At 47.7% G+C, this 26,945-nt stretch overlaps 1 protein-coding gene and 1 pseudogene across 2 annotated transcripts; one reads left to right on the plus strand and one right to left on the minus strand.

Moving 5' to 3' along the window:
- Positions 1–288: 288 nt before the first annotated feature.
- TRAIP (TRAF interacting protein) lies at positions 289–24,401 on the plus strand. Of its 2 annotated transcripts, XM_038566408.1 has the most exons (15): positions 289–546; positions 6,819–6,876; positions 7,392–7,475; positions 9,841–9,880; positions 10,470–10,597; positions 11,808–11,902; positions 12,387–12,500; positions 13,234–13,321; positions 13,908–13,997; positions 14,434–14,522; positions 20,788–20,943; positions 22,939–22,987; positions 23,254–23,403; positions 23,525–23,575; positions 23,775–24,401. In XM_038566408.1, exons 1-15 carry the CDS (start codon positions 449–451, stop codon positions 23,892–23,894), a joined length of 1,410 nt encoding a protein of 469 aa, XP_038422336.1. In that variant the 5' UTR covers positions 289–448; the 3' UTR covers positions 23,895–24,401. The 2 variants fall into 2 exon arrangements, with proteins under 2 accessions (XP_038422336.1, XP_038422337.1); XM_038566409.1 differs by lacking the exons at positions 289–546; positions 6,819–6,876; positions 7,392–7,475 and having other exon boundaries at positions 9,844–9,880; positions 10,393–10,597.
- Positions 2,263–2,489, minus strand: LOC119864691 (annotated as a pseudogene).
- Positions 24,402–26,945: the final 2,544 nt, after the last annotated feature.

Raw genomic sequence — 26,945 nt, forward strand, 5'->3', positions numbered from 1 at the left:
ACGGCTTCGGTCTTCTCGACTCTCCCGAAGTGCAGAGAAGACTGCCCTGACAGAACAGGGCTGAGAGCAGAACAGCGCCTCGCACCGGATCTGACTTCGGACCGTAAAGCCGTGTCTTGCCCCAGAAAGGGGCCCGTGGCGCGGCGTAGCTGCTGCGGGTACTTGCTGAACCCTTCCGGGAGCCACAGGAGAGTTACCACTGACAAATCCAGTCTCGCGCTCAGCCCCGGGATTCTCTCCGGCCGTTAAGCCCCGCCCCCTGTGGTTCGTCCAATCCGGACCCAGCCTTCAGGCTCCGCCTCCATGTTTCTTATTACCACTTCCGGTCCGCTCCTGGAAGTTGCTCAGTGGAGCCAAATTTGAAGCCAGCCGGGACGCGGGCGCACGGCCGTGAAGCTGGACCGGCTGAGTTTTCCTTGCCCGCCTGTGCCCTTTTAGGCCCGTCATCATGCCTATCCGTGCGCTGTGCACCATCTGCTCCGACTTCTTCGACCACTCCCGAGATGTGGCCGCCATCCACTGCGGCCACACCTTCCATCTGCAGTGGTGAGTGACCGCAGTGGCGGGGCCAGGCCCTCTGCCTGGTACCGCTACAGGACTGTGGGGTGTCAGGTCTCCGAGTGGAGCCCGGACAGTGATAAAGACGGCACTAGTCGGAGCCCCACGGTCGGTCTCCGACCTGGGCAAAGGCGGATCAGGGCAGGCTTCCCAGAGGAGGTGACAGTTGAACTGAGTCCAGGGAAACAGAGTTGGTTCAGTGAAAATAAAGTAGGGGGCTCATTATTAGTACGAATGGAGGTGAAATTTCGCCAAATTAACGAGGCCTTTTATTTCTTCGAGATTACCTGGTAGGCCTCTGACTATCCGATTTGTTGTGGTTTGCTTGATGGTTTGGGATTATTCTACCCAGAGTCATCTCGTTGGCCAGACATCCCAGTGTATTCACTGACACGAAGAAACCCGAGTTAATATGGAAGGGCAAGGAGGTGCTCTCTGATCAAGCCGTCCTGCTGACCCTTTGAATGTACAGCTGATGAGGAAAGATCCTCGAGCAGCTGTGGACTGCCCCCCCCCCCCGCCCCTTTTAAGAGTCTTATTTATTCATTCATGAGAGACACAGAAAGAGAGAGGCAGAGACATAGGCAGAGGGAGAAGCAGGCTCCATGCAGGGAGCCCGACGAGGGACTCAATCCTGGATCCCGGAATCACGTCCTGAGCTGAAGGCAGATGCTCAACCGCTGAGCCACCCAGGTGCCCTGGACTGGCCCCTTTTTAAAAATGAAATATAATTGACATACCATATTATATTAGTTTCAGGTGCACAACATACTGATTCAACAATTCTGTACATTACTCGATGCTTACCACCATAATTGTGGTCACCATACAACAGTATTATTGAGCATATTTCCTATGCTGTACAAGTCTGGGTTTTTTGCTTGTTTTTTTAGTTTTTTTTTTTTTTCAATATTTATTTATTTATTTTTTATTTTAGAGAGCACAAGCAAACACACATGCCTAAGAGAGGGGAAGGGGCAGAGAGAGAATCCAGAGGGAGACTACCTGCTGAGTGGAGAGCCCATGTGGGGGCTCTATCCCAGGACCCTGAGATCATGACCTGAGACGAATCAAGAATCTGCCATTTAACCAACTGAGCCACCCAGACGCCTCTTTATTTGTGTTTTAGATTCCACATATAACTGAAATCCCTGACTTATATATCATTTAGCATAATACCCTCTAGCTCTATCCATGTTGTCCCAAATAGCAAGATCTCATTCTTTTTTATGGCCGAGTAATATTCCTATGTGCGCGTGTGTGCATATACATGCTATACTTGCTTCCATATTTGGCTATTGTAAAAGAGCTTCTTTTTTTTATTGTGGTAATTTTTAAAAAAGATTTTATTTATTTATTCATGAGAGACAGAGAGAGAGAGACAGAGACACAGGCAGAGGGAGAAGCAGGTTCCATGCAGGGAGCCCAACGTGGGACTCGATCCTGGGTTTCCAGGATCAGGCCCTGGGCTGAAGGCGGTGCTAAATCGCTGAGCCACCCGGGATGCCCATATTGTGGTAAATTATATATCACATAACAGTTACCATTTTAACCATTTTTGGACTATCACAAAAGTTTACTTAACAAAGAAGTTCAATATGAAAATGTGTATGACTCAATTTTATATCATAATAAAATGGACCCTTTGGAGAGGGACATGTGAAAGCAATTGATTTCTCTGGTGAACACAGTCATTGTTTATACTCATTCCAAGGCTTCTAATATGATTATGCTATTCTTTAATGTTACCACCGTTCTATATTGTTCTGTTGCCCACTAGTTGTCATCTGCACACATTTATCTGTCACAAGATTCTTAAAAGGGTCAAATCCAAGCGGTATTCCTCGAACATATCTACCACCATTTAATTTCAATGATAACTTCTTGTCCATAATTTTTTTTTTTAACTTGGGATGGTGAGCTTTGCTCATGTTGGTTACTTGGTGAGCTTAATGATGCCTTCCATTTTTAACCATTTATAAGTGTACAACTCACTGGCATTAAGTACATTCACAAAGCTATATAACCATACCCAATATCTATTTCCAGAACTTTTCCATCATTCTAAACAGAAACACTGTACCAACTAAACAACTCTCCATTACGCCCTCCCTGTTGCCCCAAAAATGTCTATTTTCACCCTCTGTCTCCTTGAATTTTCCTATTCTGGGTACCTTGTATAAGTGGAATCATACAATATTTGTTCTTTTGAGTTTTGCTTACTTCACTAAACATAACGTTTTCAAGATTCATCCATGTTGTAGCATGTTATCAGAATTTCATTCCTTTTATGATTAAAATTCAGTTGTATGGAAATGCATTTTGTTTATCTCTTCATCTGTTAATGGACCTTGGGTTGTTTCCATATTTTTGCTACTATGCGTAATGCTACTATGAATGGATTTAGAAGTATCTGTACAAGTCCCTGCTTTCATTCCTTTTGGATTATGCCCAGAGATGAAATGGCTGGATGAATATGGTGATTCTGTGTTTAATTTTTTGAAAAAGTGCTTCACTGCTTTCCATATCAACTTCACCATTTACATTCCCACCAGCAATGTGCAAGGATCCAATTTCTCCACATCCTTGTCAACATTTGTTATTTTTGGTTCTTGTTGTTTTTTTATAATAGTTACCTAATGGGTGTCTTTTTTTTGGTATGTGGTGTTTTCATTTTCACTCATCTCAAGGTATTCTCTAATTTCCTTTGTGATTTCTTCTTTGACCCATCGTTAAGTGTGGGTTGTTTAATTTACATGTATTTGTGATTTTTCCAGTTTTTTTTTTCTGTTACTGGTTTTCAGTTTCGTTCCACTGTGATCAGAAAAGATACTTTGTATGATTTTAATCTTTTAAAATTTATTTTTTTAAAGATTTTGTTTATTTATTCATGAGCGATACAGAGAGAGAGAGAGAGGCAGAGACATAGGCAGAGAGAGAAGCAGACTCCATGCAGGGAGCCCAATGCAGAACTCTAAACCAGGACCACAGGATCACGCCCTGGGCCGAAGACAGGCACCCAACCATTGAGCCACCCAGGCATCCCTTTTTAAATTTATTAATACTTGTTTTGTGGCCCAACCTATGGTCTATTCTGGAGAATGTTCCATGTGCACTTGAGAAAAATGTGTATTCTGCTGTGATTAGGTAGAGTATTTGTGTCTTAGATCTAGTTCTTTCATGTTAAGTCCTCTGTTTCCTTATTGATTACCTGTCTGATTGTTCTATCCATTATTAAAAGTGTAGGGTAGGGGCAGCCCCGGTGGCGCAGCGGTTTAGCGCCGTTTGCAGCCCGGGGCGTGATCCTCTCTGTATGGTGCCTGCTTCTCCCTCTGCCTGTGTCTCTGCCTCTCTCTCTCTCTCTCTCTCTCTCTCTCTCGGTCTCTATGAATAAATAAATAAAATCTTAAAAAAAAAAAGTGTAGGGTATTGACATCTCCAACTTTTATTGTAGAATTATTTCTCTCTTTAATTCTTTCCAGTTTTCTTCCATATATTTTTGGGCTCTGTTGTTAGGTACATGTATGTTTGTAATTGTTATTTCTTCTTGTTGGATTACACCTTTTATCAATATTAAAGTCCTTTGTTTTTTGTGACCTTTTTTGACTTAAAGCCTATTTTGTCTAACAGTAATATAGCCACATCAACTCTCTTTTTGTTACCATTTTTTACTTATCCTGCTTGAGATTCACTATGGTTCTTTTTTTTTTTTTTAAAGATTTTATTTCTTTATTCATTAGAGACACAGAGAGAGGCAGAGACCTAGGCAAAGGGAGGATACGCAGGCTCCATGTAGGAGCCCGATACGGGACTCGATCCTGGAACTCCAAGATCACGACCTGAGCCAAAGGCAGACGCTCAACCACTTGAGCCACCCACGTATCCCCTCACTACGGTTCTTTTACTTATGGAATGGTTTCTTTAATTAGTTTTGGAAAATCCATCAGCCATTATCTTTTCATGTATTGTCTCTATTCCATTATCTCTTTTCTTTTCATATTAGTTTCTCATTTCTGTTATAATAAATTACTACTAACTTGTGGTTTAATTTTTTTTTAAAGATTTTATTTATTTCCATGACACAGAGAAAGAGTGAGCTCACGTGAGCAGGTGAGCAGGGGGTGCAACAGAGGGAGTGGGAGAAACAGGCTCTCCACTGAGCAGAGAACCCAATGTAGTGCTTGATCCTGGGATCATGACCAGAGTGAAAGGTGGATGCTTAACCTATTGAGCCACCCAGGCACCCCTAACTTGGTGGCTTAAAAAACACAAATTTATTATCTTGTAGTTCCAGAGGCCAGAAATCCAAAACAGTTTTACGGGGTTGTAGTCAATCTTAGTAAGTGGGGATATGACTTTCTTGGCTCATGACCCGATTCTCCATCTTCAAATCTCTCTGTATGACTCTGACACTCCTACTTCACTTATGGATCCTTGTGATTACATGGGGGTACACTTGAATAATTTCCCCATCTCAAGATCCTTAATCACATCTGCAAAATTACTACTGTCGTATAAGGTAAAATATTCACAGGTTTGAGAAATTAGGACATAGACTTCTTGGGAAAAGTGCATAATTCCACCTAATACTTTATTTTTGAAACTCCTCATTATATGTGAGCTAGACCTTCTCATAATATCTTCTATATTTTTTATCTTCTCTTATTTTTCTTTTTAATTCTCAGTGTTTTCTCTGACCTATCTTTTCATTTTACTCATTCTTTGTCCGTGCCTAAACTGCCATTAAACTTGTCCATCAAGGGGCACTTGGGTGGCTCAGTGGTTGGATATCTGCCTTTGGCTCAGGGTGTGATCCCAGGGTCCTGGGATCAAGTCCATATCGGAGTCCCCTCAGGGAACCTACTTCTCCCTCCGTGTCTCTGCCTCTTTCTCTGTTTCTCTCATGAATAAATAAATAAAATCTTAAAACAAACAAACAAAAAACCCAAAATATTGTCCACTGAATTCTTAATTTTGGCCATTTTTTATTTTAGAATTTGTTTGGTTCTTATTAAATTCTACTATATCACCCTTTGTTCTGTAGTTCTCTGCTGATATATTTTTTCTTTTTTAAAATAAACTCTACCTCCAACACAGGGCTCAAACTCACAACCCTGAGATCAAGAGTCACACACTCTACTGATACTTTCAGTCTTGATTTTTATTTCCTTAGCATAATGTGTAATGCTGTATCTGACAATTCTCATAGCTAAAGTCTTTGCGCACATGTTCTGATTTGTACTTGTAATGCTTTTTTCCTTGTGTGACTATTTAGTTTTTTTAAAAAAACTAAAACATTTACTTCATGTAAATGGAGTCACACCTAATATACCTTTTATGTATCTGGCTTCTCTTCCTCAATGTTATGTGTATGTGACTTATCCATAATATTGTTCATAGCTGTAGACTTGTTCATTCTTATTGCCATATAGTATTCCAGCTTTGAATTTATCTTGCCTATAATATATGGAAAATTATTTATAGAAAAAAATTGAGACCTGGGATGATGGTATCATCTTCCAGATGTTACCAGAAACAGATGGACTCTTTCTCCTGATCCCTGATGGGAGAGTCTACTAGTAGGAGACTAATTAAAATTTAAGGCTTGAGGGACGCCTGGGTGGCTCAGAGGTTAAGTATCTGCCTTTGGCTCAGGGCGAGATCCTGGAGTCCCGGGATTGAGTCTCACATTGAGCTTCCTGCATGGAGCCTGCTTCTCCCTCTGCCTATGTCTCTGCCTCTCTCTCTGTGTGTGTCTTTCATGAATAAATAAATAATCTTTTAAAAAATAAAATTTAAGGCTTGAGGTTTTGTTGGACCACTCAGATAAATGTTACGAAGCTGGACTGTATTTTGCTTTTACGACTACTTGCATTTACTTCTAGTTTACTCTTATTCTGAAAGTGTAGCCCTTTGGAGTCCCTGCTTAAAGTAGGGGTGTTATTAGAATCCCTATCTTTGAGGGACCCTGGGTTCTGGCTGCTGCTCTCTAGTCAAAGCCTAGGATGTTGACAAAAGAGCAGCTCAGGGGTGGGGGGTGCTACACCAACAGGGCCAAAAAAAGGGCCAACTGGTCAGAATGCTTGTACCAGTGAGGCCTTGTGGGATGTGCAGTACCACCTGTGGTACTGCCCTCCTATGTGGTCAGGCATTGGATCGAGGAAGAAGTCAGATGCTGTTGTGGTCAGGGTTGCTACCTGGCCTATATGTCTCTAGCCAAGCAAGGACTCACTAGTCTGCTTATCTGCTTCTCATTCCAGCCTCATTCAGTGGTTTGAGACAGCACCAAGTCGGACCTGCCCACAGTGCCGAATCCAGGTGAGGGCAGTGGGGTGAAAACACCTCAGCTGAAGACATCTTTTCCTTGTCAGGGAGTAGGAATAAGGAAAGATCTCTGAAACTGAACATCTTTGACCTTTTTGGACCGTCCTGGTTTGAGGCTGATTAAGCCTTGTGCTTTTGAGTGGCTCGGGAGGCCCACTTATGCCCAAGAGTAACTGGCAGAGGGACTTGTTGGGTGGGCTGGTCTTCACCTAGGTAAATTTGTCCTCCTTCCTTGCCTTTTCCCATCCTCAATGCCCAGTATCTAGAGTTGGTATATCTTTTGAACAGTTACCACACGGGTCTGTGACATGACTTTAGTAACCACCAAACCAGTGGCACCAGCTGGGGCTACCTATAGGGTTACAGAACTCATCTCATTCCAAGGGATGTGCTGTGAAAAGCTAGGCCTGATAACAGGCCTGGTCACATGGTAGGCTGCATGTACATCCCTGTCCTCCTTACACATGACCCAGCTATACAGTCATACTCTATCTTGTCCTTCCATCCAGGTTGGCAGAAGAACCATTATCAATAAACTCTTCTTTGACCTCGCCCAAGAGGAGGAGAATGTCTTAGATGCAGAATTCTTAAAGGTACCTGGGATTTATGTCATTCTACTGAACTCCAAGCCCTCTGAGAATTTACTTTCTGCTCCCACCCAGGGTGGGTATGTAGATGGTGAAGATGGTATCTGGAGGGAGATTTGTAGAGGTTTCAAGGCATAAGGGAGTAGAGCAGAGGAAAAGTGATGATAAGACCTGGTCATTGGAGAAATACACTGTTAGGGAAGAAAGGAGCCATGTGACTATGAGCCTTCTCCCTTGGGATTTCAAAGCAATTCTCACCAAAGACCCGAGTGTCTCTCCCAAGATTCTTTAACCTTGCAGAGGTTCTATGGCCATCTTTCCCAGCCCACTATGCTGCTTGGACAATTAGAGACAGATTAGAAATTCTTCTAGTCCTCTGCCAGGGAAGATGTGTAGACCCACTATTCACAAATCTGGCTGTGCCTCAAAACTGTGAGGAAGCTTGGTATATATGCAGATGCCTGGGTCTTTCCCAGACCAGGAATAGAGGGTAGAACCCTTGGAATCAGGATGTAAGCCGGGGTAGAAACCCAGGGGAGAATGGGTGGATTCCCTCCTACACTTCTTCCCTTCAAGTCCAATATTTAACTTCCTTTGTGCACCAGGGGGCTGGATTGGCCACAGCTTCTTTTTTTTTTTTTTTTTAAGATTTATTTATTTATTTATTCAGAGAGAGCGAAAGAGAGGCAGAGACACAGGCAGAGAGAGGAGCAGGCTCCATGCAGAGAGCCTGACACGGGACTCGATCCCGGGTCTCCAGGATCACACCCCGGGCCACAGGCGGCGCTAAACCGCTGCGCCACCGGGGCTGCCCTGACCACAGCTTCTTGAGCAAGTGGGGTTGGGGTTTTTAGTGCACCTGGACTCTGAGCATCTGGGCATCTGTCAGCCCAGGGTTCATTTGGCCTTGGCCCCAGGGTGTGGTGATGTCCTTGGAACCATACTGCTTCAAGAACGAAGAGCTTTTCTGTTTAAAGCCAACATGTTCATCGTCATGGTAACTGCTCCTGGTTTTAAGCTGTGTCCTCCCTGTGATAAAGACAACAAAGGCAGCTTGTTTCTTTCTGGCTTTCAAACCCAGATCTAGGAGACAGAGAGGCAACATCTTGAGTAATTTGGGGAAAGGGCTTGCAGGCACCTTGCTTGGGTGTAGGATCCAGGGAACCTGGGGGAGCTTTGGGTTGGTGTCAGTTTTCTGGTAGCCCATGTATGCCCTTCTCTACCCACCACTTGCATTTGAGGATGTTCTGCCTACACTAAACAGCCCAGCCAACAAAAGTCCTGGGTGGAGATTTTGACAGCAGGGTGCTTATCCATCTACTGAGACTGGGCTTTAGTACTGGTCACATGTGAAATTCTGAGTCTTGTATTGACCTGGAAAGGGTGACCTGGAGGAAGATTTGCCTGGATTCCACCCAGCTACCACCATGAACCCTTGGCCAAGGCTTTCAGTTCTGCAGTGCCTGTTTTCCTGCTTATGGAAAGCCTCTTTTGCCCATGGGCATGTTGGACTCCTGAATGGGAACTGGGTTCAGTTCATCCCTAGCCTCTAGGTGGCAGTAGCTCTGTAATTTATGCACGGGCTTTGAGCGGTTCATTTGACCCTCATGATAGTATGGTTAGAGCCCCACATGAGGTTTCATCCAAAGACACAAAGTTGTTCCCATTTACCTACCTTATTAGGGTTGGAAGATTTGTGGTGCAAAAAGGCAGCTTAGAGCTTGGAGAGAAGTAGACTGTGAAGTAAGCAGGACCCGGGGTGAAAGGAAGGAGTGGTGACCCAAGGTCCTTGGTCATCCCAACTCTGTGTCCCCAGTGAGTGCAGCTGAAGCCAGGAGAAGTTAAGGGCCAGCACAGGGCCACGGAAGTGATGGAAGCCTCTGCTGTGAGACTGATCACACAGGTCCAACTTTACTTCTCTTGCCCTTGTTCTGCCTCTTTCCCTGTCGCAGGGTCTTGTACTTGAGATTTTTTTCCTCCATCTTACCTACTTTTAAAAAAAGCATAGAGAAAGCAAGGCATGTCTCTTCACTATTGGCTTTGGTTGGCCGTGACATATAGCAGGGTCTGTGCCTCCCTGGACCTACAGGCCTCATTGTCCCCTCATGGGTCTTCCTGCAAGCCTTCCAGGATTCTGTGTGGAAGCCAGGTATGATCTCTTTCTGCTTCTTTTTTTTTTTTTTTTTTAAGATTTTATTTATCTATTCATGAGGGACACAGGCAGAGGGAGAAGCAGGCTCCATGCAGGGAGCCCGACGCGGGACTCGATCCCGGGTCTCCAGGATCAAGCCCTGGGCTGAAGGCGGCACTAAACCGCTGAGCCACCAGGGCTGCCCCCTTTCTGCTTCTTATTGTGGATATTGCCTTGTAGAATGAACTGGATAATACCAGAGCCCAGCTTTCCCTGAAAGGTGAGTTAGTAAGAGACAAGGGTCCCTGGGAAGCCCCTGACCTAGGTGCTTGGGGGAGAGGCCCTGGGAGGAATGCCTCCAACCTTCTGGTGGAGCTAGGGGCTCTCCCTGCTTTGTATATCCAAGAGTTTTGCCAGGTCTTGTGATTGGCAGGAAAGGAGGGAGAGGGAGGTGCCTCAAGCTGTCCACCTACGCTGATGAGCTTCTTCTCTGAGGCTTCCTGCCCAGGACTGAAGCTGGGAGGGGGTTACCTAATGGGACAGAGTATTTCTAGGAGAGTGTTTGGCTACTGAGTTTGGCAGGAAATCTGCTTGAGTTCTAAGATAATGAATTAACTAGACCCACAGGAGTGGGGAGCAGTGAAATCTTTACTCAAGTAGTTCTAAGCAGCAGAAAGAGGGTCTCATCCCCTGAATGAAGAAACTCTGGCTTAGCTTCCCTGGTTTAGTGCATGCCAGAGAGAAGTAGGCCTTCAACTTGCTGACCTGAACTTGTTTCTTACCTGGCTCTAGGGTGGGGTGCTAGCCAAGGGCTCAGGTTCTTATGCTGATGGGTGAATGGGCCTTTCACCTTCCTGCCCCTGCTCCAGAGAAGGAGAAAAAGGACAGCCAAGCCATCATCGACACGCTGCGTGATACGTTGGAAGAGCGCAATGCCACTGTGGAATCTCTGCAGAGTGCCTTAGACAAGGCTGAAATGCTATGCTCCACCCTCAAGGTGGGTCACCAGGTCTTGTGGGCAAAAGTTGGTTGGGCTTATCTTCTGGCTCTGCCTTGGTCATTACCTTAGATTGTATGATTATAAGATGGAGGCAAACCCCTTCTTCCTGAGGCCTCTCATATCATACTCTTTAAGCCTGTAAGCAAAGGACTGTATTGGCTGCACTTAAGGATTTTGTATTAGGTAGTCTGAAGAGGTGAGGCCTTCCCAGTGCTTCTTGGAGGGGCAGCTCAGCTAAGACCTCAGTGAGACTGGACCTTGTTTCCAAAAGTGGTTTGTACTCCACGGATGAAGCCAGACTGAAGAAGCTTCCATTAGCACTCTAGTCCTTGGCTGGGCTGCTCTCTGGAGCTAGATCAAACAGCATCCCAAGGAGGAGCAGGGGGCCTTTGAAGTCAGCTGTGCTAAGCTGACCGGGCAGATCAAAGCCTGCAAAGCAAGCAGCTCTAGACCCAGATGAATTTTGTATCAGCCTGGGTTGGTGAGCCTCTTGCTCTCTAAGGGGCATGAGGTGATTGATCTGTACCCACAATTGATATTCTGGCCTCGTAAGAAGGAGCGGTGCTTGCTGGATGCCATTTAAAAAGGAAAGGAAGCCATCTTTGTGAATACAGAGCCCCAGGGTGTTCGTTGTGTCTGTTCCTGCATGGTGCTGGGCTGGATCACGTGGCCTGGCCAGTGGGAGGGAAGGAGTGAATCAGTACCTGGTTGCAGAGCAGGAGTCTTTGATGGCATTCCCAGGTCAGAGATGGAGTGCTTTTGTGCTAAGGGCACCCTGGCCAGCTGCCTCTGGTTGAACTCTCCTATCCTGATTGGTAACTGTCCATGGGTCTAGGTGGTGGGTAATGATACCTGGATTTGTGTTTCTTCAGCTTCCCATACAATATGCACCATGAGCCCTTAGCCACAGGACCTTGGCAGCCCACAGTGGACCTCTAGATAGTGGCAGTGGGATGTGCCTGTGGTAAGACATATCTCAGGAGGAAGCAAGCAGGGAGATGAGGAAGCAGTTGGCGTAGGGCCGCATAGCAGAAAAAGCACAAGACAGAGTGGGGCCCAGGAACCTGCCTCCCTGGAGACTGGGGATGCATGGTTATTAGCATTTGGAAAAGCAGACAATTCTAGAGTAGAGTTCTCAGGATGACTTTAGCCATGGTCCCTAGGATCCTCTAAGCAACAGGTATGCATGGGTGTGTTTGCTCTTCAGAAGCAGATGAAGTACTTGGAGCAGCAGCAGGATGAGACCAAACAAGTGCACGAGCAGATGCGCCAACTCAGAAGCAAGATGAAAACCATGGAGCGGTGAGCTTGGAGCAGGGGACTGCTCTCTGCCTTTGCTTCTATGGCCCCCAGGTGGCCCAACTCTTAGGACTGCAGTAGGGGTTGGGTCACTTTTGTGGCTCAGATCTCCATAGGCCACATGGGGCTCAGGCTAGCAGGGTGTGGGTCCAGGTCTCCTTGCTTGGCTTCCATGGGGGACGTTGCCTCACTCCTACCTGTTCCTGTTGCCTGTGGCCCAGTGACCTGGCAGGTCTTTTGTTCCAGAAACCTTTCTTCAAGGACCCCTGACCTTGAGGACCTATCAGCATCCATTCTTCCCCAGCAGCATCCCTGCAGCTGTGTTTAGCTCTGCTGTGGGGCCTTTCTTTGGGTAGACCTGCCTGCTAAAGCATGCTGGCAGGCCAGGCTGTCACCATAGCAACAGCAGCAAAGGAAAGCAGAGCTGCACTGGGTACCTACCCATCAGCCTCCGGATTTTAAATGCCGTGGGCTGGGTGTTTTTCAGGATTGAGCTCCTACTCCAGAGCCAGAGGCCCGAAGTGGAGGAGATGATCCGAGACATGGGTGTGGGACAGTCAGCGGTGGAGCAACTGGCTGTGTACTGCGTGTCCCTCAAGAAGTGTGTACTCTGGCCCCTCTGGCCCAGTCCAGGAGCTAAGCCATGGCACCCTCTGTCTGCTGCTCATCTCTTATAAAGCAGAGCAGGCAGCATGAAGGGGCGAGCTTGGGAGCTATGGTGCCTCAGGTTGAACCCCGACCCCACCTCTCACCATGTGGCCAGGAGCCAGTTTCTTAGCTTCTGACCCACAGCTTCCTGAATGGAGATCGTAATAACTTTCCTCATAGGGTTATTGAGAGAACAGGTGTGAATATAAGTTATTTCTAAGAAGGTTGGCACCACTTTCTGACCTATAAGCCCATGATGATGAATGGAGCCCGTTTCTCATCAACACTTACCGACTCTGCCTGACCTGCATCAGAAATTTGGCTCAGATTCTCTACTATTGTGGATGTGAGGTTGGGGTAAGGAGGCCACTTGGCTGAGAGACACGGAGGATCCCAGATGTCTTCTGTGAGGGCCACGTGGTCTAGGGGGCCTCCCTGTGAGCCTTTAGTGAGGGCAGGGCTTCCTGCATACCCTCTCAAATCACCAGTGCCTGTGGAACAGGCAGGGAATAGAGACTCCCAGCTCTCCTTGCAGGACCCTCTGTGGCACTGTTGGGCTCAGGTGTCAGAGTTGGAATGAGAACTGGCTGAGGGGACAACCTGGGCTCTGCGTGTGTTTGGTGCTCTCATGCAGTGTGACCACTGGGTGTCCCATTCTGACATCTCTTTTCCTGGCCCCCTCATAGAGAGTATGAGAACCTTAAAGAGGCACGGAAGGCCTCAGGGGAGCTGGCTGACAGACTGAAGAAGGACTTGTTTTCTTCTAAAAACAAGGTAACAGTGGGGGCAGAAGGGGAGGGAGAGGTGGCTTCCTTTTGTCCTGCTCGTTCCTGTCTCCCGAGCAAAGCCATGGGGCCTGATGTGCAACAGACTCCATAGGGCTGTGGGGTGATTCAGAGAGACTGCTTACTGGGCCTTGGCTCTGGCTTTGTGGCTTGTCCACTTAGGGTGGCAGGTCATGCAAGTATCCCCCTCCCCCCAATGTGTGCATGCTTATGCTCCCTTCTATTCTTCCTGGCTCCTGGGTAACTCTCAACTGGCTGAAGAGCACAAGTCCCAAATGTGACAATGTCCAAGGCCTGTTTTTGTACCTGGCCCAGAGTAGGAGGAACATACTTGGGATCCAGTTCAGTCAGCACAGCTGTTTTATTTCTGGGCCTGGTGCATCCATGGGCTGTCAGACATAGAACTCAGCCCTAGTTCCTAGGCAGCTCCAGATGGGCATTGACAGGCCCCACAAAGCCAGGGCCTCCCCATGTGTCCTCAGACTCTTCTGGACACTGGGTTCCCATGAACATGCACTGAGTAGAGCACGTGGCCACCTGCTGGCTTGTCCTTTACTGCCCATACTTTCTTATAGTTGCAGACAGTCTACTCTGAACTAGATCAGACCAAGTTGGAGCTGAAGTCGGCTCAGAAGGATTTACAGAGTGCTGACAAAGAAATCATGGTAAGGGACATCCCTGGCTAGACAGGAATGAGGGATAGTTTGTGTATCTTCCAAGAGCCTAGGAGCCTCTGCCCCAGTCTGTGTTGGTGGTTCTGGGTTCCCTGCATCCTCCTGAGCCAGAGTGGGTCAGGATGTATACCTTGACTCTGATTTGGAGCCTGGACCTCCTCAGTAGGGGATAGGCAGCACCATGGGTCTTCTACAATCTGTCCTGTACCTATATCCCTAGGGATAGAACCTCATCAAAGGAGAGGCTTCACCAGAGAGGGGTTCTGAGGCTGGGTGATCCTGGCCTCCCAAGCTTGATGTTGGGGGTTTAGGCCTTGCTCTGTTCCCAGTGGGCTTGCCTGTCGTGCATGTTGTTCCCGCCCTTGGCAGTCTCTCTGGACTTGCTGCCCCAGCCTTTCTTTCACACTCTTCTCTTTCCTTCCCCAAGAGCCTGAGAAAAAAGCTAACGATGCTACAGGAAACCCTGAACCTGCCACCAGTGGACAGTGAGACTGTCAACCGCCTGGTTTTAGAGAGGTTTGTTGACCTTCTGGGGTGGTGCGAGGGTCATAAGCTAGAAGAACTCCCTAATAAGGGTTTTCCCTACTCTTGACTTTGGTTGGGTGAGTGGTCCATGTGGGCCTGAAGGCTGTGAGCCTCCTGCCCTGGGACATAGCCAAGATTTAGTTGGAAAACAACTTCGAGGTAAGTTCTGGGCTCTGACAAGGAAAGGCCAAGGTAGGCCAGAGAGGACCTCGGGATAGGCAGGGAAGGGGCAGGAGCACTGACTGTCTGCAGATATCCTGTTTCTGCATTTCTTACCAAATGCATCTGTGTGCCCCAGATTCTGAAACAAACATGAAACCAGTCACCAAAATAATTCCCCACTGGTCTTAGGACTGTGTGCATTAAAACTGCCGGCAGAGGGAGCCAAGAGGCAGACGGATGAATGTCCCTACCCCGACTGGCTGCGCATTCCTCTTGAGGGTTTCACAGAAGCCACGCCCACTGGCTAAGAGCATCTCAGGGCTGTCCTGCCTAGCTGTCCAGCTGAGGGCCCTGACAGAAAGCACATAACCCAGTGGTCCAGGCTTTTATTTGAGCCACTTTTCAGTGTCCTTTGGAAAATCATTATGCTTCTTCTTCCCGACATCCAATCAGTTGCTGGAATCTATCCATCTAACCTCTGCGGTGCCTCCTGATTCTATCCCTTGTCACCACCTCCCCATGAGGCTTGTGACCCATCCTCTCACTTCTCCTGCCTGCCCAGCTTATCAGCCCTTGGGGCTTCACGTCATTCCTCCCCCCACCAAACACTCTAGACCTCTTGGCACTGTGTCTGAGACATTCCCAGAGCCAGCCCATGAACGGTAGTCGATCTTTAGGCCTTGGCCAAATCATACTGTTTGACACAGCAGAATATACCTTGCCTTCCTGCTTCTGTGCCTTTCTGTATGTCAGCTCCTGTGAACACCAAAGGGTCAGTTGCCATGCAGAGCCTTACCTACCCTCCTCAGCAGGAGTAAGTGCACCCTCCTCTGCACAGGTGATATTTATTTAGATACTGTGTCAGATGCCATGGGCCATAGAGGTGCTCTAGAGTCTTACCAGAGCCTGGGCCACCTAATATGTAGACTGGGAGTTGCATCTTGATCTGTGTTCCTTACCACTGGCTTCCTTACACATACATTCTTTTGCCCACATCATAGTACCTGGTCAGCATCTGCACAGGGGAATGTGTGAGTGCCAACAAGCCAGTTTCCTCTCATCCTCATTGTACCTTTAGTTCCTCAACTCTCTCCTTTCTTACCTTAGACCCTCCAGTGTCTTTTTATGGAGCCAGAGCTCTCTGCCCACCTCAGTTTGGGTTGGACTGAGAAACAGCTGTGGAAATGTGATGAGCATGTGATTCTCTGTGAGGTCCAGTGTGTTGCTGATTTTGACAAAGTAGATTCCATGTCTGGTCCTTCTTCCCCACTCCACCCTCAGAGCCCATTAGCCATGCTGGCCTGGAAGCCCCAGGTAGCACAAGGGCTCTGTCAGGAGCTTGGCTCATAGGAAGCTGAGAGTCTCAAAGACCATCTCATGTGGTCAGACATTTAGAACTGGAGCTGCCTCAAGGCCAGAAGTAGAAATTATTTTCCTAGGCTACCACTCAAGGCTGATTTCTACAAGCTCCAAGGTGCTCTGTCCACTTCCCACTCCGTGCACCTCAGGGTATTTCTACACACTTGCACTCTGTGTCTGGCCTCCACAGTGAGGGATGTCTCTAGGCTGCCAGGGACTTCGCATACCTGCTTTTGCTTACTTTCTTCACCACTTCTCACTGGAGTAAAGCCTAGACTTCTATAACAGGCTCTTACTGAGGGCGTGCTGCATGTCGGGCCCTCTCAGTCCTCTTGGAGCTTATTATGTTCCAGGGGGTAGACAAACTACAGGATTAGATGGCCAAGCCCTAAACTCCCCCAGCCACACACCATGGCAGGCCAAATTCCATGACAAGGGAAGTCAAGCTTGTTCCATTTGTATTTAGAGGCTTGAGTAAGGGGTGAGCCCTGGCTCTCAGGGCTGGGGCACACCAGGGCATGGTGGAGGGTAGGGTGTTATGAGATTTTTTGACCCTTGAGGGTGGTAGTGGCAGAGGACTTGCTGGATGATGGCCGAAGTAGATAATGGCCAAATAACAGACATTACAAAAATGCTGCCATGAGTGCTCCTGGCTGCTGCTTTATGCTGGGAGCCAGAGACAGAAGCAAAGCAACCAGCATGGCATTGGTTTTTTTTTTTAAGATTTTATTTATTTATTTATTCATGAGAGATACAGAGAGAGAGAGAGAGGCAGAGACACAGGCAGAGGGAGAAGCAGGTTCCACACAGAGAGCCCAATGTAGGACTCGATCCTCGGTCCCCAGAGTCACACCCTGGGCTGAGGGCGGCGCTAAACCGCTGAGCCACCCAGGCTTCCCATGGGATTGGTTTTGAGGTAGCTTTGTGCAACCTTTGTTTTCACTTGCAGGCAAGAAGGGGCAGGCCCAGGGACCTGACCAGGGAAAGGAAGAGATAGTCCAAGCTTCCCACATTGCTTATTGTTGTAGGTAGTTCCCTTTCCTCCAATCTGTGTGCCCTACTGGGCTGCTGGCTGGAGACTAATACCCTCATAGTGCATCCTTCTGCCCTTGAGCTGTGGGAGCAAGGCTTTGGGCAGCCCTGATGGAAAGGTCCCTAAGGAAAGGAAATAGAGGATGTTCTTGGGGCTGCACTGCCACTCCCCAGAGTTCTCTGACCACAGGAGCTAGGGAGCTCCACCAGGCCTGGGTAGGCTAGAAAAATCCTAGTGGCTGCAATTTTCTAATAGAATACCACTGCCACCCCCACCCCCACCCTCTGCCATTATAAAAGTACTAACATATTCATTGTTGAGAATTTGGAAAATACGGACTTAGCAAAGAGGTCGTTGTTGAGTGCGACCACAGTTCAGTGGCATTATGTACATAATGTTGTGCTATCATCTCTACCAGGCACCTCCAGAACACTTTTCATCTTGAAATACTGAACCTCTGTACTCATTAAATAATAGCTTCCATTTTCCAGCCCCTGGGACCCACCATTCTACTTTCTGTTTCTATGATTTTGACTCCTCTAAATACCTCATGTAAGTGGAATCATATGGCATTTGTCTTTTTTGTGACTGGTTTACTTTCCGTAACATAAAATCCTCAAGGTTCATCCATGTTGTAGCAGGTGCCAGTATTTCCTTCCTTTTTATTTTTTATTTTTTTAAGATTTATTAATTTTTTAAAAAAGATTTTTATTTTTATTTATTTTTATTTATTTTTTAATTTTTATTTATTTATGATAGTCACACAGAGAGAGAGAGAGGCAGAGACACAGGCAGAAGGAAAAGCAGGCTCCATGCACCGGGAGCCCAATGTGGGATTCGATCCCGGGTCTCCAGGATCGCGCCCTGGGCCAAAGGCAGGCGCTAAACCGCTGCATCACCCAGGGATCCCAGATTTTTATTTATTGATTGATGAGAGACACAGAGAGAAAGAGGCAGAGACACAGGCAGAGGGAGAAGCAGGCTCCATGCAGGGAGCCCGACGTGGGACTCGATCCCGGGTCTCCAGGATCATGCCCCTGGCTGAAGGTGGCACTAAACCTCTGAGCCACCGGGGCTGCCCTTAAGATTTATTTATTCATGAGAGACACACAGAGAGAGGCAGAGACATAGACAGAGGGAGAAGCAGGCTCCCCACAGGGAGTCCTATGTGGGACTTGATCCCTGAGCTCCAGATCATGCCCTGAGCCAAAGACAGATGCCCAACAGCTGAGCCACCCAAGTGCCCCTCCTTCCTTTATAAGGCTGAATAATCATTCATACAGGGAATATAAAAAATAGTGAAAGGGAGGGATCCCTGGGTGGCGCAGCGGTTTGGCGCCTGCCTTTGGCTCAGGGCGCGATCCTGGAGATCCGGGATCGAATCTCACATCGGGCTCCCGGTGCATGGAGCCTGCTTCTCCCTCTGCCTGTCTCTCTTTCTCTCCCTCTCTCTGTGACTATCATAAATAAATTAAAAAAAATTAAAAAAAATAGTGAAAGGGATTAAGGGGGAAAGGAAAGAAAATGAGTGGGAAATATCAGAGAGGGTAACAGAACATGAGAAACTCCTAACTCTGGGAAACGAACAAGGGGTGGTGGAAGGGGAGGTGGGCAGGGGAACAGGGTGACTGGGTGATAGGCACTGAGGGGGGCACTCGATGGGATGAGCACTGGGTGTTATACTATGTGTTGGCAAATCGAACTCCAATAAAAATATACAAAAATAAATAAATAAAGCTGAATTATATTCTATTGTATGTATATACCACATTTTTAAAAAGATTTTATTTATTTGTTCATGAGAAACAGAGAGAGGCAGAGACAGGCAGAGGGAGAAGCAGACTCCATGCAGGGAGCCTGACGTTGGTCTCGATCCTGGGTCTGCAGGATCACGCCCTGGGTTGAAGGTGGCTCTAAACTGCTGGGCCACCACGGCTGCCCCTATATACCACATTTTGCTTGTACATTTGCTGGTGGATGGACATTTGGGTTGCTTCCACCTTTAAACTATTGTGAGTATGTGGCTATTAACGTGGCTGTGCAAATAATCTCTTTGAGATCCTGCTTTCATTTCTGGATATATAACCAGAAGTGGAACGGCTGGATCATATGGTAATTCTATTTTTGATTTTTTGAGGAACTGCTGTACTATTTTGTACGGCGGATGTACCATTTTACATTCCCACCAATAGTGCACAAGGATTCCAGTTTTTTTTTTTTTTGGTAAGATTTTATTTTTAAGTAATCTCCACATCCAATTGGGGCTGAAACTCATGATCCCAAGATCAAGAGTCTCCTGCTCCACCCGGTGGGCCATCTGGGCATCCCAGGGTTCCAATTTTACCACATCCTCACTAACACTTGTTATTTTCTATTTGTTTGGGTCTTTGTTGTTGTTTATAGCAGCCATCCTCATTGGTATGAAGTAGTAGCTCATGGAAGTCTTGATTTGAATCACCCTAATGACTAGTATCATTGAGCATCTTTTTGTGAGCTTACTGGCCATCAGTAGATCTTTTGGAGAAAAGTCTATTCAAGTCCTGTGCCCAGTTATTAACTGGGTTGTTTGTTTTCCATTATTGAACTTCAGTTCTGTCTATATGTTGGATTTTAGTCTTTTATGGAGAGGTGATTTGCAAATAGTTTCTCCCATTCTGTGGATCACCTTTTTACTCTGTAGACAGTGTCTTTTTTTTTTTTAAGATTTTATTTATTTATTTATTTATTTATTTATTTATTTATTTTTAATTTTTATTTATTTATGATAGTCACACAGAGAGAGAGAGAGAGAGGCAGAGACACAGGCAGAGGGAGAAGCAGGCTCCACGCACCGGGAGCCCGATGTGGGATTCGATCCCGGGTCTCCAGGATCGCGCCCTGGGCCAAAGGCAGGCGCTAAACCGCTGCGCCACCCAGGGATCCCTATTTATTTATTTATTTGAGAGAGAGAGTGTGTGTGTATGGGGGCAGCAGGGAGAAGAACAAGCAGACTCTACACTGAGCCTAGAGCCTGATGGAGGGCTCAATCCTATGACCCCAAGATCATGATCTGAGCCAAAACCAAAAGTCAGATGCTCAGCTGACTGAGCCATCCAGGTGCCCTGACAGTGTCTTTTGATGCACACAATTTTAAATTTTTTTGAAGCCCAACTAGTCTGTTTTTTCTTTTATCACCTGTTATACACAGAGTTTCATATTACTTTTTAAATGTAACATATGAGCCTTTCCCCCATGTTATTAAGTTTACACTCTGGAAACACTATTTTAATTTCTGCATCATATTCAAGCTGTGAAAGTGTCAGCCCCCTAGGGGAGTCAGTTGACCATTTCCAATATTGTGCCATTTGCCATTCATGCCAGTCCGTGGTCACATCTCTGACTGGCCCCTTGCTCTGTGTTCTGAGAAATGAAGCTGTTTTGTCAAAAGGCAGTAACCTTTTGTTTGTATGCTTAGGTTTTGTGTGTGTTTTGCTTGCTTGCTTGCTTCCTTCCATGTTTTGAAGACTTTCACTGGTCCCGTGACTGTGTGAAGCACTAAGCCGAGTGATTTTTTTTCTGTAGAGTCAGACTTCTTTGCAGGGTGGCCCTGAGCCACCTGTGAGTTCCAGACCCCTGGAACCAAGCCATCTCTGACACTTCAGGGCTATTGTCCTTCTGGACTGCCACGGTGGTCCAGAGTAACCAGGCCATTTCTGCCTATAGCCCAGCCCCTTTGGAGATGCTGAGCCTGAAGCTTCGCCGACCAGCCTTTGGTGATGACATTGACCTCAATGCCACCTTTGATGTTGACACCCCTTCAGCCCAATCTTCCAGCATCCAGCATGGCCGTGCCAAGAAGTTCTGCCAAGAGATAGCACAGTAAGTGGTAGTCCCTGTCCCTGTTCACATCCTCAGGGGAGGATGACCAAGAGATCTCTGCAGGCCCTGCCCTTGTCACTCCAAGTGGCTGACAGGGCAGTGAGGGTCAGCTGGGGTTAGCCCTGACTTTGGTTCTGACCACCTCTTCTTCCCACTCTTAAATACTCTGCACAAAGCCTTTTTCTTGCTTGTTTCAATTACCACTCTCACCCTTCAAGCAAAGGTGTTGTGATGTGAGTTGGAGAGAACAGAGGTTCCAGTAGGGGCAGATCTAGGTTGGTGATGGGGGGTGGCGTGTGCTGTCTGTACCTTGAATGCCTGTCTACCAGTGTCCTGCCTCAGGGACTCTGAACGTCCTCTTCCATCATGCACCTCTTGGGCTCATGCATAAGGACCATCTCAAATCATTGAGCCCAGTTCCCCACCACCAAGGGGGTCTCCCACAGGGCCAGGCTTAAGAAGCTAGGAGGCGCTGTAGTGGGATGGGTGGGGCCTGCTCCCAGTAGACTGGGAATGGGGAAGTTGTCTGCTTGGGCAGGCAGATTAAATATGGTTCATCAGGGAGACAAAAACTCCTGTACATACATGTAGGTAAATGCTGCTTGGGTAACGGGGTCAAGGGTTGAGCGGGTTTCCTCTTAATCAAGAGTTTGGACATGAGAGAAATTGAGGTGTTCGGCAGTAAAGGTGGAAGAAGCCTGGAGAGAGGACAGCAGGCTCTCCACCTCTCCCTGCCCTCAGGGCTGGAGGCACCTGTGTCATACAAGGCAGGCCAGGTAGCGGTGGAAAACAAACCTTGGGCATATGGGCTGTGGTCAAGGGATCTATGAGTGCCTGCTGCAAGCCCTGGCTTCTTCATGTTATCTCTTTAGCTGTAAAGAGTGAGACAATCTTTTTTTTTTTTTTAATTTTTTATTTATTTATGATAGTCACACACAGAGAGAGAGAGAGAGAGAGGCAGAGACACAGGCAGAGGGAGAAGCAGGCTCCATGCACCGGGAGCCCGACGTGGGATTCAATCCCGGGTCTCCAGGATCGCGCCCTGGGCCAAAGGCAGGCGCTAAACCGCTGCGCCACCCAGGGATCCCGAGTGAGACAATCTTTATCATCTTTAGGGCCTTTGAGGGAATGTGAGGGAGCCCAGGATGCTTCCACCTTGAATCAGCCTCCCCAGGGTCAAGCTTGTAGCAAGTGGAGAACCTTCCCATGGTCATCATGTAGCCTCACTACAAGCTATGGGCGCAGGGGAGGAGGTGTCCAAAGCTGACGGGCCCAATCTTGCCCTTGACCTCATGGCTTTGAGAAGCAACAGGGTCAGCTTTAGGTTACCATCCTTCTACCCAACTGGGAAAATACCAGGAGAGGGTATTCAGCTGCTAGTGTACCCAGGAATGGGATAGAAACACTGTGTCTAGTTCTAGAGCTGGGAGTGAAAGGCCAGGGCTTTGGGCCATGATCAATTCTGCCCCAGACCCTGCCTGCACAGATTATCTAGAAAGATGGCCTAGCCCTGTGTTGTGAGAGCACTTTATGAGCTATCTACTGAGGGTCTTATGGAGGTAGTGGCCCCACTCTGGGCAGATGGGGCTAAGTCTGAGCTCACAAGGTACCTTCTGCCTGTATGGGACATGACTGATTTTTTTTCCTGTGGGTGGTGAATCAGCTAGGCCTCCAGCCTCACATAAAGCCCAAGACACTGTGAGGTGTCTGAGGTGTTGGGGCTAAGGGCCCCATTGGAATGGGCTCAGCTCCAAGCTAAGAGCCGCAAGATTGGAAAGTTGCCCAATTTCCCCTGCCTCCTCCACTCTGGCAGCTGTCCAGCTGTTCCCAAACCTGCACTTGGGATGGGATGGGGCTTACTGAGATGCCTTGCCCAGCACACAGCCTTTACAGAAACCATGCCACATGCTGGCTCCCCAAGGGCCATGTGCTGAGCCTGGCTTGCCTGGCCCCGTGTCTTGCTCACCTCCTTGCCTTCATGTCTCATTCTCGCAGCTCTCCCATTCAGGACATCCCCAGGAAGATGCCTAAAGGCCCCAAGCAGGTAAGAATTCAGGCAGCCACCATCCTTTGCCAGGACTCTGTGTGAAGCTGGGCTTCTGAGAGGGCAAGGTCTTGCCAGAGCCCTCTCACTCCTGGCCTGGGACTAAAACACTTTGGAGTCACCCTGGAAACTCTACTCATTATCCTTCCAGCCTCTGGGTGAGGGGTGAGACATCAGAGATTCTGGCCCTGCTCCACCACCACTACCCGCCCCCTCCTTTCCTGCCATCGGGCTCCTCAAGTCTGGCTTTGGGGTCTCCCCTCCAGGAGTCCCAGCTCTCACTGGGCGGCCAGCGCTGTGTGGGAGAGCCAGATGAGGAGCTAGCTAGTGCCTTTCCTGTCTTTATCCGGAATGCTATCCTAAAACAGAAACAGCCCAAGAAGGCCAAGATAGAGCCCTGCCGCAGCACAGATGCAGTGAGTATGGCTTCCCACAGGGGCAAGTGCCAGCCCTCTCTGGGGTGGGGGTGGAGGTGCAGGGAAGAGCCAGCCCCCTGGCCTATCAGCTTGGCCCGCTCACTTCTTCCTTCTACTTTAGGTGAGGACAGGCTTCGATGGGCTTGGAGGTCGGACGAAATTCATCCAACCTGTATCCTTGTTCTGTGACATTGGGCTGAGTTGAGCTACCCACACCATCTCTCACCTGTACCCCCAGCCCCCAGCCTGACAGTGGCTGTAGCCTCAGGTGTGCAGAGCAGGACCTCGTTCAGTATAGCAGAACTGCCCACCCCTCAAGTCTAAGCCTTTGCTGTCTCCTCTTTAAGCCTCTTCCTTGACATCTTCCTCAGACTGACACAACTATGATCCGCCCACTGCCTGTGAAACCCAAACCCAAGACTAAGCAGAGAGTTGGGGCGAAGACAGTGCTCCCTCCCTCCCAGGCCAAGCTGGACACCTTTCTGTGGTAGTGAGAACAGTGAGCCAGATCAATATCCAGATATATGCCTCTAACTTATAGGTCAGGACTGGCTCAGCAGGGGGCTTGGGGGGCATGGCCTATCTTCCAAGACAGCCCCAAGGGCAAGTGTAAACAAAAAGGTGAGGGTGGGGCCCAAAGACTGCTTTCCTGCACTTACCCTGCCCACCCCCACCATACTGGGTCTGCTATACCAGGCCTACATGTGACTGCTGATGTGAGACCAGCAGGACTTCTTCCTTGTCAAAGTTTCCTACTTATAGCCAGATATGGCTGCGTGCTTCTGGTTCTCCAGACTAAGGTCTTTTGTTGACTGTGTGAACCAAAGTGCTTGGGGCTTCTTGGGTAGTTTCAGCTTGCCCAAGCTTGTGCCTGCTTCTGACTTGCTGCTGGGCATGGCCAGAGCTGAGCAGGATGGGGAATGAGGGGATGGTGGTGGGGAGAGGATGAGGAGGGAAAGATTTCTATGTAAAATAAAAAAGACTCTTTTCTTTCTGGCTCTGGGAGTATATATATATTTGCACCAACATTTAGGAAAACATTTGGCATAATTTTCTAAAGTGAGACCTTCACCTGAGCTCAGACTCAGAAGTCCTACCCTTAGGCATATGCCCCTTCATAGGGCACAAGGAGACTCCAGCAGGAATGAGATCACTGCAGTTTTGTCCACAGTCTCTAACATGGGCACAGCCCAAATGGCATGGTCTGGAAAGCAAATGGGTAAACAGGTATAGCCATACAGGGAATTCAGAGCAAGCAAAAATCAGTGACCTTTGAGTCTTAACTTCAAGAGCAATTTCCCTAGAAGACTTTTCCTTCATGACCTGTAGCTTGGGTGAGGTCTGCTGCACTTTCCTTTCTCAGTACTGCATGGGGGTACATCTGTCTCTGCAGGGCCCTGTGGGCCTGGCACAGGGAATGAAAGTGAGTGCCCTCATGCTTCAGGTTGAACATGCCCAGCTGTGCTGGAGGAGCATCATGGAAAGAAAGTAATGCTTTGGGTTATGGGAGTTGGACCCCTCCTCTGCTACCTTGAACCAAGGAGGTTTGGTGTGGAGAAGTGTAGCATCAAGTTGAGGGTGTAGTCAGGGGCTGGGCTGGCTAATAGTGCTCCCTGCCAGCAAAGTGATCTTAGGCAATTTAGCCTCTCTGTGTCTCAGAGTCTTTTTTTTTATTATTCATGAGAGAGACACACACAGAGAGAGAGAGAGAGAGAGAGGCAGAGACACAGGCAGAGGAAGAAGCAGGCTCCATGCTGGAAGCCCAATTCAGAACTCGATCCCAGGTTTCCAAGATCACGCCCTGGGCTGAAAGTGGCGCTAGACCGCTGAGCCACCAGGGCTGCCCTGTCTTAGGCTCCTTAAAGCGGGGACAATAGGATTAACCTCCCAGTTGTAGGAACCTGATGAATCAGCATTACAGGTTAAGAACTTATGACACCTAGGCAGCCCAGGTGGCTCAGTGGTTTAGCGCTGCCTTCAGCCCAGGGTGTGATCCTGGAGACCCGGGATCAAGTCTCATGTCAGGCTCCCTGCATGGAGCCTGCTTCTCCCTCTGCCTGTGTCTCTGCCTCTCTCTCTTTCTGTGTCTGTCATGAATAAATAAATAAAATCTTAAAAAAAAAAAAAAAGAACTTATGACACCTAAGGAAATAAGTCAGGCTCAAAAGATAAATATTGTATGATTCCACTTAAATGAAGTATCAAGAATGGGTAAATTCATAGAGAAGTGGAATAGAATAGAGGTTGCCAGGGGCTAGAGTGAGGAGAAAACAAGGACTTTTTGCTTAATGGTTAGAGAATTTCTGTCTGGGGTGATTTGTTTTCTCGCTACATAAATCGTTTTCCCCCTTTTAAAAGAATTCCAGTATAGTTGGGGTGCCTGGGTAGCTCAGTCAGTTAAGTGTCCAACTATTGATCTCAGCCCAGGTCTTGATCTCAAGGTTGTGAGTTCAGGCCCCACTTCAGGCTCTAGGCTAGGCATGGAGCCTACTTAAAAAAAAAAAAAAAATTCAGGATCACCTGGGTGGCTCAGGGGCACCTGGGTGGCTCAATGGTTGAGCATCTGCCTTTAGCTCAGAGCATGATCCCAGGGTCCTGGGATCGAGTCCCACATTGGGGTCCCCACAGGGAGCCTGCTTCTCTCGCTATGTTTCTGCCTCCCTCTCTGTGTCTCTCATGAATATATAGATAAAATCTTTAGGGCAGCCCCGGTGGCTTAACGGTTTAGCGCTGCCTTTGGTCCGGGGCATGATCCTGGAGACCCGGGATCAAGTCCCACGTTGGGCTCTCTGCATGGAGCCTACTTCTTCCTCTGCCTGTGTCTCTGCCTCTCTCTTTGTATGTCTCTCATGGATAAATAAATAAAATCTTTAAAAATAGATAAATAAAATCTTTTAAAAATTCCAGGATATTTAACATACAGTGTCATATTAGTCTCAGCTATACAATGTAGTGATTCAATACTTGCATGCATTTCTCAATGTTCATCACAATAGGATGCCCTTTTTTTTTAAGCTTTTCTTTATCTTTTTGAGAGGCAGAGATAGAGCTCAAGCAGTGGGGAGAGGGAGAATTGGGCTTCCTGCATGGGACTTGATCCCAGAAACCTGGGATCATGACCTGAGCCAAAGGCAGTTGCTTTACTGACTGAGCCACTCAGGCACCCTAATTAGGGTACTCCTGAACCTCTTCACCTATTTCACCCACCTCCTCTTTGCCTGGGGTGATTTTAAAGTTTTAGAACTAGGTAGTGGTAATGGTTACAAGTAGCCAAACTATGGAAAGAGCCCAATGTCCACCAACTAATAAATGGATAAAGAAGATGTGGTATATATACACAATGGAATATTACTCAGCCATCAAAAAGAATGAAATCTGGCTATTCCCAAGGACATGGAAGGAGCTACAGTGTATTATGCTAAGCAAAATAAGTCAGAAATACCATATGATTTCACTCATGGGGAATTTCAGAAACGAAACATGAATGTATCGGGGTGGGGAAAGAGGGGAAAACAAACCATAAGAGACTTTTTAAAAAAAAG

The sequence above is a fragment of the Canis lupus genome, chromosome 20 (assembly GCF_011100685.1).
Source record: "Canis lupus familiaris isolate Mischka breed German Shepherd chromosome 20, alternate assembly UU_Cfam_GSD_1.0, whole genome shotgun sequence".
In the NCBI taxonomy this organism is placed as follows: Eukaryota; Metazoa; Chordata; class Mammalia; order Carnivora; family Canidae; genus Canis; species Canis lupus.

What these genes read in the sequence shown, in the direction of transcription:
- TRAIP (XM_038566408.1), top strand. Translation starts at nt 449, where the DNA reads ATGCCTATCCGTGCGCTGTGCACCATCTGCTCCGACTTCTTCGACCAC. An exon ending in TAGATGCAGAATTCTTAAAG is followed by an intron (nt 7,476 to 9,840) that starts GTACCTGGGATT and finishes ATTGCCTTGTAG; the next exon opens with AATGAACTGGATAATACCAG. An exon ending in CCTGCCGCAGCACAGATGCA is followed by an intron (nt 23,404 to 23,524) that starts GTGAGTATGGCT and finishes CTTCTACTTTAG; the next exon opens with GTGAGGACAGGCTTCGATGG.